The sequence below is a fragment of the Sceloporus occidentalis genome, unplaced genomic scaffold, assembly GCF_023333645.1.
Source record: "Sceloporus occidentalis isolate IW3139 unplaced genomic scaffold, rSceOcc1.0.p SCAF_114, whole genome shotgun sequence".
In the NCBI taxonomy this organism is placed as follows: domain Eukaryota; kingdom Metazoa; phylum Chordata; class Lepidosauria; order Squamata; family Phrynosomatidae; genus Sceloporus; species Sceloporus occidentalis.
In genome coordinates, this window is record NW_028317094.1 from 979,140 (window position 1) to 995,685 (window position 16,546).

The 16,546-nt window shown below is 42.5% G+C and overlaps 1 protein-coding gene across 1 annotated transcript; it reads left to right on the forward strand.

The window, feature by feature from the left end:
* The first annotated feature begins 808 nt into the window (after positions 1-808).
* Positions 809-6,360, forward strand: LOC149282446 (uncharacterized). Its single transcript, XM_089498156.1, has 2 exons — positions 809-854; positions 5,543-6,360. The coding sequence occupies exons 1-2, from the start codon at positions 821-823 to the stop codon at positions 6,358-6,360; spliced, it is 852 nt and encodes a 283-aa protein (XP_089354282.1). The 5' UTR covers positions 809-820.
* The last annotated feature ends 10,186 nt before the right edge of the window (positions 6,361-16,546 follow it).

Genomic DNA, 16,546 nt, shown 5'->3' on the forward strand with positions numbered 1-16,546 from the left:
GAGTATTTAAAGCGGTTTGAGAGTGCCTTATTTCTAAGTGCGGATGCAGCCTTCTTGGGAAAGGGGCTGATGCTGGAGAAAATCACTGGGGACCTCTGGAGGTTTCAGCAGATGGTTTGTTTGTTTGTTTGTTTGTTTATGATGCACTCATTTCACATCTAGCTATAGCTACTTAACCAGGGCCCTTTCCAATTCCCCATCCCCTAATCCCCCTCCACTCTTAGAAGGCATGTAGTATCTGTTGTGTAGGGGAGCTGCAGTGAATCTATGCTAGGTCCAGGGGGCTTTGTTTGGTGCAGAGGGAGGAAGGGGATGCCCACGTCTGCATCGGCCCAAAGGAGGCATATGTCACCTGCGTATGTCACCAGCAGGATCCTGTTTTCTGTGTCTTTGAATGCTGCAGTGTTTCTTGCCAAGCCAATCCTAACCCCGGTCCTTTTTGTCAGGAACATCATCTCGGCCTCCTTGTACACGGCTTTGGGCCTTTCTTTCTATAAGTGACCAAGTGCAAGACCACCAGGACCCCTGCCCACCTGAACATATTGTATATTGTATTGAAAAGATTTGAGACAAACTGGATCTCAAAGGCTGTAGCTTTTTGCTTGTTTGCAGAATTTAAAGTTTATTTCCTGGACTGAATTCTGAAGTGTTGAAAAAATATTTGCAATGCACCATGTGTTTTCCTCCGCTTCTGTTTAGTCACTCTCTGGATGAGGGCTATTTTCTGTTGCAGGTGACCTTTGCGGATGTGGCGGTATATTTCACCGAAGAGGAATGGAAAATGTTGACGAAGAAGCAGAAACTTATGTACAGTTCCGTTATGATAGAAAATTATGAGAATGTGGCCTTTGTGGGTAAGGAACCTGAATCCATTGCCCTTCCTGTGAAGACTGAGGGCCCATTCATAATCTACTGTCAGAGCAATATGATTCCCCTTTAGAATTATAGAATCAAAGAGTTGAAATAGACCACAAGGACCATCCGGTTCAATCTTCTGCCATGCAGGAATAGACATTCAAAGCACCCCCGAGAGATGGCTATCCAGCCTCTGTTTAAAGACCTCCAAAGAAAGAGACTCCACCAAACTCTGAGGGAGTATATTCCACTGTTGAAGAGCCCTTACTCTCAGGAAGTTCCTCCTAAAGGTTAAGTGGAATCTCTTGTCCCTGTGGCTTGCATCCATTGTTCCATGTCCTTTTCTCTGGAGTAGCAGAAAGCAAGCCTGCTCCATCCAGAATATGACATCTCTTCAAATATTTGAACAGGGCTGTCATATCCACTCTTAACCTTCTCTATTCAAATCTAAACATACCCAGCTCCCTAAGTCATTCCTCAGAGAGCATGGTTTCCACACCATTCACCATTTTGGTTTCCTTACTCGAGACATGCTCCAGCTTCTGAACATCTGTTTGAACTGTGGTGCCCAGAACTGGACACAGGATTATTGCAAGTGAGCCCTGACCAAAACAGAATAGAGTGGCACTATTACTTCCCTTGATCTTGACACTATATCCTATTGATACACATTGGCCTTTTTAGCTGCTGCATCACAATGTTGACACATGTTCAACTTGTGTTCTACTACCATTCCTAGTTTCCTTTCTCACGTAATTTAATTGTCATAACAACTTCATGTGGCATCTTGGAATTTCTAGTTTTAGTGAGGCACTATTGTTCTCCACTTTGTAAGGCTTCTAAATATCCAATTGTAAACTGCCAGTTCTGGAATTTTGTGGGAAGGAGCCATGGAGATTAATGCTTTTTGCCCCTAAATGGTCCACAGCCCATTCCTGAGCAAGTTTCCTGGCTTTTGTGGCCCCTCTTCCAGCCTTTTGAGGCTCTGGAGAGGCTTGGTGGGAAAAAGGCCTCCCTTGGCCCTGCAATGGATCAGAGAGGGCCCAACAGTGGCAAAATGGCCTCCACTTCCACAAAGGGATGCTGTGGGATATTGAGGGGCAAAACGTTATGCCATATTTTTAGTTTTATGTTTTTAAATTTTATTAATAACAGACATCACATTACAAACATTGCAAGCATATAAACAAACATACATAAAACATTGGTTTCAATACCAAAACTCAAAACAAAACAAACATTAAAAACTAACAACTATGTAAATCTAAAACATTATATTATATTATTTAATTCTAATATATATCGTGGCTTCCTCAAAGTAAATGCATATTTTACATTACTAACCATATCATATCTCCTAGGTATATGTCTTCAAATAAAAAGTTTTTTACTTCTTAATTAGCTTTTTACTTCAAATTTTTTTAGGCATTCCCATTCCCTTTTTGTCTTTTCCTTATCTAGATCCTTTAGTGAGGCAGTCAATATATCCATCTCCATTGCTTCTTCTAATTTATTTATCCACTCATCTTCTGTTGGAATTCTTTTCTGTTTCCTGGAACTAGCATAAACAATTCTAGCTTTTGTAACCATATATAAAATAATATGTCTATATTTTTTCCACTTCTTTTTGTAATAATCATTTTTCTAATATTATTTTTAATTAATAAAAATAATAAAGGACTAAATGGTAATGTTATTCCTAACATGTTTGACATCAAAGTGTGTATTTCCCCCCAGTATTTCCCCACTTCTGTACACTTCCACCAAAGGTGGTAAAAAGTTCCTCTTTGTTTACTGCATTTCCAACAACTACCGCTTCCATTCTTGTACATTTTGCTTAGTTTATATGGGGATATATATACCAGCGATACATCATTTTAATATAATTTTCTTCATAATTTTGACAAAGTGTGAAAGAATTAGTATCTCACCAAGATTTTCCCCATAGGTCAATTTCTATTGTATTTTTTGTGTCCTTTGCCCATTTTATCATACAATGCTTCACACTTTCCTGTTCCAAATTCCTTTGCTTCAGTAACTTGTAATATTTTGAACTATGTCCCCATTTATCATCAAAGATTATAGCATCCATTTCATTTTTCTTATCTGTAAGACCATGCTCTTTTTTTTATCAATTTTATACCTTTCAAAAATTTGTCTAAACAGAAACCAATTCTTATTAATCTTGTTCTCTATCTCATTGCTAGGTTTCGTTATTAAAGAATTTTTTCCTGTTGTTAACAGGTCCGTGTATGTTAACCATTTCTGACCCTCCATTTTTGTTCTTCTATAGAAAGCTTCTTGAATAGAGACCCATGATATTATTTGTCTATAAAATAGTTTTTTTTAATTTTAACCCCTACTCTAAACAATAAATTTCTTATAAAGTGATGGCAAAAATCTGTATTAGCTTTAATTTGGTCATACCACAAGAAGGCATGATATCCAAACCTTTTTGTGTTTTCCATTTCTAATAACTTATCATATCTTAATCATATCCATTCTTCGATCCACTGTAAACAGACTGCATAATAATACAATTATTCCATATTTTAAGGTGACACAATGTGGGATTGCCTCTGAGATCCCCTGGGAGGCAATGTCACCCCCCCCCCCCATCCCCAACAGTAATCCATCCCAGTCTTGAAGATGTCTTAAAGCTGTTTTAAGGATCCTCTCTGGCATTTGACCCTCACCAAAATTGGAAGCCAGGCCCCAGCCCCCTTGTTCTGCCTTTCCTAATACATTATTTGTATACTGAATATCCTGCCTTTCTCAACAAATGAGCCTCAAACTGTCCCTTTTATGCCTCACACACACTCTGTGTTTCTGTCTGTGATAGAGAGATGGAGGGAATGTGAAAAATAGAAAGGGAGGGGAGAGATGCTGAAGGTGAAATGCTGAAGCAGTGCAGATGGGCAAGAGGGAAGGTTGGAGAGAGGAGGGAGAAAGGGAAGGGGACCAGGCCTCTGGGAGCCAGGAGGGGAAGGCAGGAGCAAAGCCAGGATCACTTAGCTCTGTGCGGATAGGAAGGGACCTCTGGGAAGGGCCAGGAGAGGGGCCTTGGGGATTGGGAGGCAGCCACCAACCTGACAGATTTTAAGAATTGGATTGAGTGAACTGGTGAGAACATGGCTCAGGCCCTTGTTTTCAGGGATATTAAGGCGTTCCATATAGCAGTTATCAGCAATGTCTATGAAGAGAGGAAAGGTGACACAAAAATTCCTTTTTCTATAATGTTTTTGTCCAAACTGAGTTTGTTTAGCTCCATGGTTGATTCCAGAGGCCCTTTGTTATCCCAAATGCTGGCGTTTGGGTAGGACATCCGCAAGTGCAATGCTTTTAGGGGAATTTAGTACTTAGTTGAAAAGAGAGATATAGTTTGGTTGGGGCAAGAGTGACCTCGGGATTCAGCCCAACTATACCAGGCCCAGAAGCACACAGAACTCCAAATGCATTTGAAATAGGTTTTTATATTTTATTTAGGGGAGAAGCAAAACACACACAAACACATGTAAGCATTCACACACATGCAGAAGAACTAGACAACAATTGGGAGTGGTCAAGAGATGTAAGACTTTCATAATGATAATACTTTACTTAGGCGGATCTGGATTCCAATTGCTGAGGGTTCAAAATCGGAAGAGAAGTCAGGAGCTCCTGTGACAAGTGGGGTTGGCGAGAGCACTGAGATTCTTAACCATATAAACCAACAGACTGTCTATCTGTAATTGGACTGACGTCAAAGAACAGCCATCCAGGGCAGATATTTATACTGTAATTGTTGCTTGAGGGCAGAAACCGAGTGTTCAAAAAGGTTTAAATCGATTTAGAATGTTTCCTGGGGGGAAGAATGGTCTGAAACCAAATGGAATGCAGTGGTTGCTTGGTACAAATATCTTAGAAAAAAAGGATTAGCACACTGGCTCTCAGATCCATCTTGGCTATGAAATCCAATCGCGTTGAAAAGCCAATATACAGCACAATCTGAGGGTGACGCTCCCAGATACAGCGCAACAATAACATAGCAGAGTACAGAAGCCAATGTGCAGATATAGATATTAGCAATGCACTGACCACTTTCCACACTGAAAAATAAGTCAAAAACACAGTTGATTTCATTGAAATCCTTGGAGAATTTCTCTCTTTAGTTGCAAAATAATACAAATATTTGCAAGCTCTCCTCTCCGACTTCCATCAATTTCACCATCTCTTGTGCATACAACTCCAGTGCAATCCACACCAATCCGTATGTGAGCTGCATACTGTATTGATTGTGAGTCATCTCCTGGTGCCAAACAGCATGAAGGAACCTCTGCAGTTAGCTTGCATCATGTCTTGGCTCTGACTCGGGACTCAATGGCAGTCTCACAGGATATGATGACACCTGTCAATCAAAGTATTTTTGCACATGGTTAATAGAATATTTTTGCAACAGTCCTTTGATTATCTGCTTCCACTGATTCCCTCAAGGCAGTCCCCATTCTTTGCTAGCTCCTATGAGTAAGAATACGATCAGTACATGGATTTAGGGGCATAAGCAGCAGGGTCATGCTTGGGTTACTTACAGCAACTTTCTTAATTTCATCTCTAATAAGGAGGGGTTAATGAGGGCTAAATTGTGGGGTAACACCCTCCTCTCTTAACTCTGATTTTCAGTCTTATCTGTCATTGTCGTTCTTTACAGAAAAACATTTGAATCATGAGAGAGTCCACACAGGAGAGAAGCCATACAAATGCCAGCATTGTGGGAAAAGGTTTTCTCGGAGGTCACACCTAGTGACACATCAGAGAGTCCACACAGGAGAGAAGCCATACAAATGCCAGCATTGTGGGAAATGTTTTCCTTGGAACTCAAGCCTAGTGACACATCAGAGAGTCCACACAGGAGAGAAGCCATACAAATGCCAGCATTGTGGGAAAGGTTTTTCTTCAAAGTCAGACCTAGTGACACATCAGAGAGTCCACACAGGAGCGAAGCCATACAAATGCCAGCATTGTGGGAAAGGCTTTTCTCGGAAGTCAATCCTAGTGACACATCAGAGAGTCCACACAGGAGAGAAGCCATACAAATGCCAGCATTGTGGGAAATGTTTTGCCTACAAGTCAGTCCTTTTCATGCATCAAAGAGTCCACAATGGAGAGAAGCCATACAAATGCCAGCATTGTGGGAAATGTTGTTCTCAGAAGCCAGACCTAGTGAAACATCAGAGAGTCCACACAGGAGAGAAGCCATACAAATGCCAGCATTGTGGGAAATGTTTTTCTCAGAGGTCAAATCTAGTGAAACATCAGAGAGTCCACACAGGAGAGAAGCCACACAAATGCCAGCATTGTGGGAATTGTTTTGCCTACAAGTCAGTCCTTGTCATGCATCAAAGAGTCCACACAGGAGAGAAACCATACAAATGCCAGCATTGTGGGAAATGTTTTTCTCAGAGGTCAAATGTAGTGACACATCAGAAAGTCCACAAGGGAGAGAAGCCACACAAATCCCAACAGTGAACTAATATTCTTTTTGTCAATAAGGAATATAAAAAATATATTTTCATTCAAGTGGTGCTAAGGAAAGGCCTTTGTGATTTTGTTTGTAAGCTTTGTCTATCTATATGTCTATGTTTTAAGGTTGTATTTTGTTAAGTTTGGGTTTTTATTGGTAACAGTATATGTAGATAATTACTTTGGGTTGTAAATTGTGGGTCGTGGTATTGGTTAGGTAGTTGGGGGGCTGGGAGTTGTTATATATGAGTTATGGGAATGATAGCTTTTGGAATTTGTGGGATGTTGGCTGAAGAAATTTGGAGTCCAATATTAAAAGAAAGGGCTAGTTTGTGGGAATGGCAAAGGGGGCCTTGTTACCTGAGGGGCATAGACTGTGAGAATTGGAGGTGGGGGCTACATTTGGAAGAGTGTGATATTTTAGGTTTTGGGGTTTTAATATATTGTTTGGATTGGAGTGGGCAGTTCTGGATTAAAAACTGAATTTCTATGTTTTCTTAATAAAGTTCTTTGGTATTTCAACACACTGGACTCTTTGATGCACTGAAGTTCTGAATTTGCCCAAACTGAACCTTTCTTCTCTACTCAGTCCTCAGCTCCATTGCCCAGCAGAGGCAAATACAGACACAAACATACAGGATACACAGGGGCAGCTATATTTTCAAATCAGAGCCTTCCTTTCCTGACTTTCCCTCCTGAGTCCAGCTCTGCACCTTGGGCTCCATTGCGGTCTCTTCAAAGGAAGAAAGGAGGGAAGGAAGGGGAGGCCGCTGACCCCCCGGTGCATACCTTCCTTTCCCGCAAAGGCCGCCAGCGGAATAAGTAACAGCAGCTTTGCCCTGGCAATCCCTGCGCATGCTGAGGAGGGGCCTTTGGGGGCATCTGTTCATGCGCAGTCTCAGCCCCTGAAGCCATTGCTGCCCTCACAGTCTGTTCTGAGGGAGGGAGGAAAGTGGGGAGAACCCTTGTTCATTCAGAGGAATGGCTGGAGCATCTTCTGGGGGACACTTGGGGGTTATTAGAAGGAAGGAAGCCCCTCTTCTCCCTCCAAAGAAATGCAGGGGTCCTGCCAGGCCTCCTCTCCCTCTTTCCTTCCCTGCCCCCTCCTCGGGAGATTCCTTAGGGCCCAGGTGTTTGGGGGGTTATTATGTTAAAAGGGGTCAGGGGGGACCCTTGGAGAGAGCTCCCTCCCTCCTGGAAATTGGGGCAGAGGAGAGACCCTTCTGATGCCTCATTTGGAGAAGGGTTTTGTGCCAAATAGAAAGCATCACACAGGATAGGGTTCAATAGCATTGGAAGCAACATTTTTTTTTGGGGGGGGGGAGAAGTTTTCTCTGGAGTCCTGGGGGACGGGGGTCTGGGGTGGGGGAGAAGAGCTAAAATCTAGGCCAAGGCCAAGAGAAGGGAGACAGAAGATCTCAAAGCTCTGGCAATCCCCTGGCAACCTGGGAACTAGGTTTAGATGCTCACAGGATCTGGATTGGGCAACCCCCCTCACATACTTACCTTTTCCTTCACAACAACCCTGCAGAGGAGGACCAAGAGAGAGACCCACAGCCCGAGAAACACACCCCCCCCCTGGTTCTGGGAGCATAGTGAAAGGGCATTAGAGCCCCTTGAAGGGATGTTGTTATTATTATTTATTTATATTCTGCCTTTTCTCAAAGGAATCAAAGCGGATTACAGTAATAAAATAACATACAATTTCAGAAATACAATTAAAATTCCAAAACTCCCAACCCTCCCCCCGATTATAAGAAGTATTAATCAACCCCTAAAAAGCTAATAAACAGCAAGAAAATGTAAAACATCCAAAACACAATACAGTAAAAAAGTTTTTTCGGGCAAGAAATGGGTCATTTTCTGAAGGTGAAAGGGGAAGGCAGGAACAACACATGAATAACAATTTCCATAATAGTAAAGATTGCAAGGGTAAGGGTCAGGGGGAGGGGGAGGCAAGTCAATAGATCTAATCTACTCTGGAAAGGCCTGCTGGAAGAGATCTGTCTTCATAGCCTTCCTAAAGGCTTCCAAGGTGGAAATATGATGGATCTCATCCGGAGGTCGTTCCAGAGCCTGGGAGCGGCTGATGAGAAGGACCTCTGGGTCACTGCTGAAAGTCTGGTCTTCTTGAGTTGTAGCAGGTTCTTCCCAGAGGACCTGAGTCTGCGGTGGATTGTATGGGAGGAAGCTCTCCCTCAAGTAGTCAGGACCCAAGCCATGGAGAGCTTTACGGGTTAAAACCAATACTTTGTATCTTGTCAGGAAACTAATGGGCAGCCAGTGAGGGATTTAAGAACCGTTGTAATGTGGGCAGTTCTAGAAGTGCCCATAACCAACTTGGCTGCCATATTCTGTACCAATTGAAGTCTCTGAACTTGGCACAAGGATAGTCCCATGTAGAGTGCGTTACAGAGGTCTAGCCGAGAGGTGACCAGCGCATGTACTACTGTTTCAAAGTCTCCCTGCTCCAGGAAGCGGCGCAGTTGGCATATCAGCCGAAACTGATAACAAGTGCTCCTGACCTTTGCATCCACCTGAGCCATCAGATGAAGTGATGAACCCAGGAGCACTCCCAAACTGCAGACAGAGCCTTTCAGGGGAAGTGTGACCCCATCCAGAACTGGCTGATATAACTCCATTCCCAGATTAAGGTCCCTCTTACAAGTACCTCCGTTTTACCTGGATTCCATTTGAGTATGTTGGGATAGCGGAGTGAATGGAAGGGGAGATAGATATTTGTCAGGCCCCTAATTGCAGCCCCTCTTCCAACACAAAAGGCAGTACTTTGAAAAAGGAACATCTTGTATTGAAGATAAATGCAATAGAAGTGACTTTTTTGTCAGGAATGAAAGTATAAACATATCACTTTTATAACCATATCAATTAACCCCACCCCATTAACCAATAAAGCTAATTAATTGGATAGCCTGTTCCCGCGCAGGGTTCTCCCATCCTGGATTCATGATTAACTATATATATATATATATATATATATATATATATATATAATGAAACCCCATCAATCCCAATCTAGTATGATACCATATGAAAATATAATAAGCATAAACCCATAACAACATAATACAATATAAAAGTACTAATAACTCTCTATGTTCCCCGCTCCTTTTACAGAGAACAGTCTTTTAAAATCAAGCCTCTGTTACAAGGATGATTCCCACACATTCCAGTGCTAGCAAAGAAGCACATTCTTTAGCCATTATCTCCCTACCTCTTTATAGTATCTTCTATTAAAGCATATAATAAAACATATTATTTTAACCCACCATAAATACCATCTATCTTAACTCTAATTTAAACCTAAACCTATAACCCTTATGGCATGAATCCCTAAATGAATAAATGAATAAATGCTGGAATAAAGGGATTAATGACATATTGTGACTTCAGGCTGGTGCTCCTTGCCTCCAGCAATGAGACGGGACCATTGTGAATTTAGGCTAATGCTGCTTACCTGTAGGTTTGAGATGTGACCATTGCAACTTGAGGCTGATGCTTCTAGCCTGAAACATTGAGACTGGCCCATTGTGATCTCAGGCTGATTCTCGTTGCCTGAGAGACCGAGATTGGCCCATTGTGACTTCAGTCTGATGCTCCTTGGATGAAGGATTGAGACGGTACTATTGTGACTTCAGGATGGTGCTCTTTACTTGAAGGACTGAGACTGGCCCTTTGCAACCTCAGGCTGATGCTCCTTTCCTGAAAGATTGAGACCAGAGAACTGTCACTTCAGACTGGTGCTATATACCTGAAGGACTGAGACTGGCCCTTTGCAACCTCAGGCTGATGCTCCTTTCCTGAAAGGTTGAGAAAGGAGAACTGTCACTTCAGACTGGTGCTATATACCTGAAGGATTGGGACTGGCCCATTGCGTGTCAGTGTATAAGTGTCCTGTCATAAACATTAAAAATATTAGGGTTTGATTATTAGAGTTAAAGTAGGAGTTATAGTTGTAGTTCATAGTAAGTAGTGTAGAGTGATGGGTTATAGAAAGCATGTAGTGGGAAATGTTAGAAAGACAGATGATTAAGGAGGGCATTTGGAAAGACGGATGGGGTTGCAGCTGGAGACTGGTTATCAAGTAGGAGTGAAGCTGGCTTGGGAACACCGTTCTTCAAGGTGAGGCTGTCTGGGAGAAGGGAAGGGAAGTATAGACAACCTTGGTATCTATGCAACCTCTGCTTGTGTTGCTTTAGCTTGGGAATTGGGGGCTGGCTTAGGGAGGGGTTGAGCAAGTTCCTTTGGACTTCAGACTTTGCAAAAAGGTGTTAATGGATGTTTCTGCCTGGATTCATCAATAAAGCTTCTTTAGTTTCAAATGGGTTTTATTTTTTGAGCACAGGACTGACTCCAGATCTCACATTGCAACTTCAGGCTGATGCCCTTTGCCTGAGAGATAGAGACTGTCCATTGTGACCTCAGTCGGATGCTCCTTGCCTGAAGCATTGAGACGGGATTATTGTGATCTCACCCTGAGGTTCCTTGCCTGAAAGACTTAGATGAGACTATTATGACTTCAGGCTGGTGCTCTTTACCCGAAGCATTGAGACTGTCCAAGTTGTGATCTCAGGCTGATGCTCCTTGCATGAAGGATTGAGACAGGACTATTGTGACTTCGCAAAGATGCTTCTTTCCTGAAACATTGAGACTGGCCCACTGTGAATTCAGTCTGATGCTGCTTGCCTGAAAGATGGAGATGGGAATATTGTGACTTAAGGTTGGTGCCTCTTACTTTCAGGAATGAGATGGGACTATTGTCATTTGAGACTGGTGCTTCAAACCTGGAGCATTGATACTGGCCCATTACGACCTCAGGCTGACACTCATTGCCTGAGAGACTGAGACTGGCGCAGTGTGACTTAAGTCTGATGCTCCTTGCCTGAACAATAGAGACTGTCATATTGTGACCTCAGGCTGATGCTCCTTTACTGATGGATTGAGACCAAACTATTGTTAGTTCAGGAAGATGTTCTTTCCTGAAGGATTGAGACTGTCCCATTGTGATCTCAGGCTAATGCTCCTTGCCTGAAGCATTGAGACTGTGCATTCAAGCTGATGCTCCTGGGTTGAAGGATTTAGACTATCCCATTGTGACTTCAGGCTGATGCTTCTTTCCCGAAAGACTGGGGATGGCTCATTGTGACCTCAGGCTGATTCTTGTTGCCTGAGAGGTTGTGACTTCAGGCTGCTCCTTCCTTACCTGAACACATGAGACTGGCCCATTGCTATCTCAGACTGATGCTCCTTTTCTGAAGGACTGACACTAACTCATTGTGACTTTGGGCTGATGTTCCTTCCCTGAAGGATTAAGATGGGCTTATTGACTTCAGGCAGGTGTTCCTTACCTGAAGGATTGAGCCTGGCCCGTAGCGACCATGCAAGCTACAGGAACAGAGATTCCACCTCAACATTAGGAATAACTTCATGACAGTAAGGGCTGTTCGACAGTGGAACACACTCCCTCGGAGTGTAGTGGATTCTTCTTCCTTGGAGGTCTTTAAACAGAGGCTGGATGGCCATCTGTCGGGGATGCTTTGATTTGGATTTCCTGCATGGCAGGGGGTTGGACTGGATGGCCCTTGCGGTGTCTTCCAGCTCTTATGATTCTATGACCTCAGGGTTATGATCCTTGTCTGAAGCATTGAGGCTGTCCCATTGTGATCTCAGCCTGAGGCACCTTTCCTGAAAGATTGTGACGGGACTATTATGAGTTCAGACTGATGCTCCTTGCCTGAAGGATTGAGACTAGCCCATTGAGATCCATACCTGAAGCATTAAGATTGTCTCATTGTGATCTCAAAGCCATCCAGTCCAACCTCCTTCTGCCATGAAGAAAATCTTAATCAAAGCATATATGACAGATGGCCATCCAGACTCTGTTTAAAGGCCTCCAGAGAAGGAGACTCCATCATTCTCTATTGAGGGAGTGTGTTCCACTGTCAAACAGCCCTTTCTGTCAAGAAGTTCCTCCTATTGTTAAGGTGGAATCTCTTTTCCTTTGGCATGCATCCATTGTTCCGGGTTCTAGTCTCTGGAGCAGCAGAAAACAAGCTTGCTCCCTCCTCAGTATGACATCCCTTCAAATATTTAAACAGGGCTGTCATATCACCTCTTAACCTTCTTTTCTCCAGGCTAAACATCCCCAGCTCCCTAAGCCTCTCCATTGTGTTGGCTCTCCTCTGGACATACTCCAAACTTGTGAATGTTGATCCTGTCCTCTGTGGTATTAGCTACTCCTCCTAGTTTGGCGTCATCTGTACATTTGATAAACATGCCCTCTATTAAAGCAGGGCTGCACAAGTTGCGGCCCAACAAAGGATGAAAAGCGAACGACTCGACAGAACGGAAATACAGAGTAATCATATTAATTCCCTAATAACTAAACAAGAGGTAGAAAGAGTAATGCAAGATTTAAAAGGATTTAAATCTCCTGGCCCAGATGGATTCACATCTATATTTTATAAAACCTTTAAAAATGAACTGAGTGAGGATATGACTAAAATTTACAATGAAATATTTGATAATAAAATAATCCCAGAAACATGGAACCTATCTGTAATTATATTAATATTTAAACCCAATAAAGATCCAGCCAATTCTGAATCTTATCATCCGATCACATTAAGCAATCAAGATTATAAAATATTAATGAAAATCCTAGCCAATAGATTAAAAAGACTATTTACCAACTTTAATTAAAGAAGAACAATATGGATTTGAGGAAGGCAGATATGTTTATGAACCGATAAGGAATATATTTAATATACTACATCATGCCAAACAATACAAAAATAAATTAGCTTTGATAAAACTAGACGTTTACAAAGCATTCGATTCAATAAATCATGAATATCTATATAAAATCTGTAGGGATTTTGGATTAGGGGAAAGGTTTAGTGAAACCATAAAAGAAATATATAATGATACAGAAGCACAAATTATTATAAATGGAGAGAAATCAAGAAAATCTAAAATGAAAGTGGAGTAAGGCAAGGTTGTCCAGTTTCCCCTTTATTATTTATATTAGCAATGGAAGCGTTTGCAAATATGATTCGGGATCAGAAGAGATAAAGGGACATGAAATAGATAAAGAAGAGATGAAGTTGAATTCATTTGCAGATGATGATCCTCTGATAATGACACAGAAACTGAATGAAGCTGTAAGCAAGTTATTGGAAATATTTCAGACATTTGAAAACGTTTCTGGGCTTAACTTTAATATGGATAAATCAGAGATAATGTTTATGAATACGAATTGGCCGGAAGAAAAAGAAACCCAAAAGGATTGAAATTGGGGAATAAAAATATGAGATACTGTATTTAGGTGTAAATTTACCAATTAAGTTAGATAATATTGTACAAGGTAAATATAATCAATTAAGGGGGAAATTAATAATCAGATTTCTAAATGGACAAGAAAAAATGGGAAAATGTTAACAAAAATTAGAGTGTTTAAAACGATGGTATTACCAAAGATTTTATATTTATTTCAAACGATCCCAGAAATAATTCCTAGTAAAGTTTTAAAGAAAAGGGAAAGGTCAATATTAAAATGGATATCAGGGAACAAAAAAGCCAGGTTATCTAAGGCATTATTATATGAGCATCAAAGTAATGGAGGATGGGGAGCTCCATCCCTGGAATGATATTTTGAGGCGGTTCAATGGCTAAGAATGATAGAGGCAGAATATAACCATGATATAAAGTGGGTTGAATTAGAAAGACAGAGCAATCAAATGGAAAATGTCTCTGTCTTTCAGGGGAAAATATGGGGGAGATATGAATTTTAAACATGAGGACACTCTGAGGGCTGCCATTGGCTGGAATCCCCGTCCCTCACACCATCCCTGGCCCTGATTGGCTGGAATCCCCGTCCCTCACACCATCCCTGGCCCTGATTGGCTGGAATCCCCGTCCCTCACACCATCCCTGGCCCTGATTGGCTGGAATGCCTGTCCCTCCCACCATCCCTGGCCCTGATTGGCTGGAATCCCCTTCCCTCCCACCATCCCTGGCCCTGATTGGCTGGAATCCCCTTCCCTCCCACCATCCCTGGCCCTGATTGGCTGGCAGCCCAGTCTCTCCCAACAGCCCTGGCTCTGATTGGCTGGAATCCCTGTCCCTCCCACCATCCCTGGCTATCTTGTGTTCTGGCATCCATTTTGTGTTCCAGTGGCCATTTTGTTCCAGAACCTTCTCTGAGCCTCAGTTGAACAGAGGCCTCTCTTTCTCTCCTGAGGCTCCAGAGTCAGAAGGAGGCCAGGCTCCTTGGGCCAAAAGGAAGGAAGTGTGTCTCTTTGTGTCTCTTTTGTGTCTCTTTTCTGAGAGGGTTTTCTTATTACACAGCTCTGCTCCTTCTGGGGAACATGGGTTTTAAGAGGGATCAGAAATGGGGAGGATAGTCTTAATCCAAGCCTTCTTCTTCTTCTTCACAAACATTGGGCTTTGGCTTCTAAGAGGAGGCTTGTCCCCCAAAAAAGGCCAAAAGTGGCTCCTTTGGGAGGTTTTAACAGTCTCCCCAGTTTCCTTATTAATAGATTTTCAGGCAAGAAGGAAGGAGGCAGACCAGAATAACTCAGATTACCAAGAATGAAACAAGACTTGGGCGCTTCTATCCTTTTACAACCATCTCAGGCTGTATCTGCACTGAAGAAATAATCCAGTTTGAAACCACTTTAACTCTCCTGGCTCCATTTTGTGGAATCCTGGGATTTGTAGTTTGTTGTGGCACCAGAGCTCTCTGGCAGAGAATGTAAAATCCCAGGATTCCATAGCACTGAGTGGTTAAACCGGTGTCAAAGTGCCTTATTTCTATAGTGCAGATGCAGCCTTCTGGAGAAAAGGGCTGATGTTGAGGAAAAGCATTGGGGAACTCTGGAGGTTTCAGCAGATGATTTATTTATTTATGATGCACTCATTTCACATCTAACTACGGGGACATAACCAGGGCCCTCTCCAATTCCCCATCCTCTAATCCTCCAACACTCTAAGAAGGCATGGAGTATCTGTTGTGTAGGGGAGCTGCAGTGAATCTATGCTAGGTCTGGGTTTCTTGCCAAGCCAATCCTAACCCTTGTCCTTTTTCTCAGGAACTCCATCTCGGCCTCCTTGTACACGGCTTTGGGCCTCTCTTGCTGGAAGTGACCAAGTGCAGGGCCACCAGGACCCCTGCCCACCTGATGGCAAACACAGAGGCCAAGCGGAGGGAATTGGGCTCCAACAGAAAGAGGCTGCCGAAGTACAACAGCTCTTTGGTAAGTCACCAACCTATTAGCTTCATCTGTGTCACTTCTGGGCCAATTTATGAAAGGAAGCAATTAATATACTGTCCGAGTTTGGCAGAGACAGTCCTGGTCAATCCTCTGTCACCCCACTTATTCAGGGGCTTTTAAAAATGTCCTAGTTGGTCTATCCTCCTCCCACTTTCCCCTTTCTCAGCTCACTTCCGTTCCTGAGTGCAATTGAGTTTACAGCCTATCAGCTCAAAAGTGGGGAGAGGAGAGGAAAGAGGGAGACTGGATAGTTGAAGCAAAAGCAAACTGCTGTGCCTTTCCTAGCTTGTGTGATCTTCCTCATAAACAACTTTGGCCATCTTTACTGCCTTCTGGGTTGCTTGTCCACATGTGTCTTGTTTTTCCCATCAATCAAGTGTTGGGGGCTATGGGAGAATGTCTCTGGATATAAATTGGGGGTGGGCCCAGTGGCCCTCAAGCCCAGAGTGCTCCCCAGAACTGCTTTATAAAAATGACATTTGCCTCCAAAATATGGCAAGAAATGTCTAAATGCACCATAATTCTTTGGTGGCTAAATGTACTGTATGTGTTGGGATAGTCAGTATCCTAATCCGTCATCAATATCCCAGCCATGGCCTAAATTATATTGTTTATTATATTTCATATTATATTGAAAAGATTCAAGACAAACTGGATCTCAAAGGCATTAGCTTTTTTCTTGCTGGCAGAATTTAAAGTTTATTTCCTGGACTGAATTTTAAAGTGATCAAATAATATTTGGATGCACCATGTGCTTTCCTCCCCTTTTGCTTAGTCACTCTCTGGATGAGGGCTATTTTCTGTTGCAGGTGACCTTTGCGGATGTGGCGATATATTTCACGGAGAACGAATGGAAACTGTTGACGAAGAAGCAGAGACTTATGTACAGTTCTGTAATG

What these genes read in the sequence shown, in the direction of transcription:
- LOC149282446 (XM_089498156.1), top strand. Translation starts at nt 821, where the DNA reads ATGATAGAAAATTATGAGAATGTGGCCTTTGTGG. An exon ending in TGAGAATGTGGCCTTTGTGG is followed by an intron (nt 855 to 5,542) that starts GTAAGGAACCTG and finishes CGTTCTTTACAG; the next exon opens with AAAAACATTTGAATCATGAG.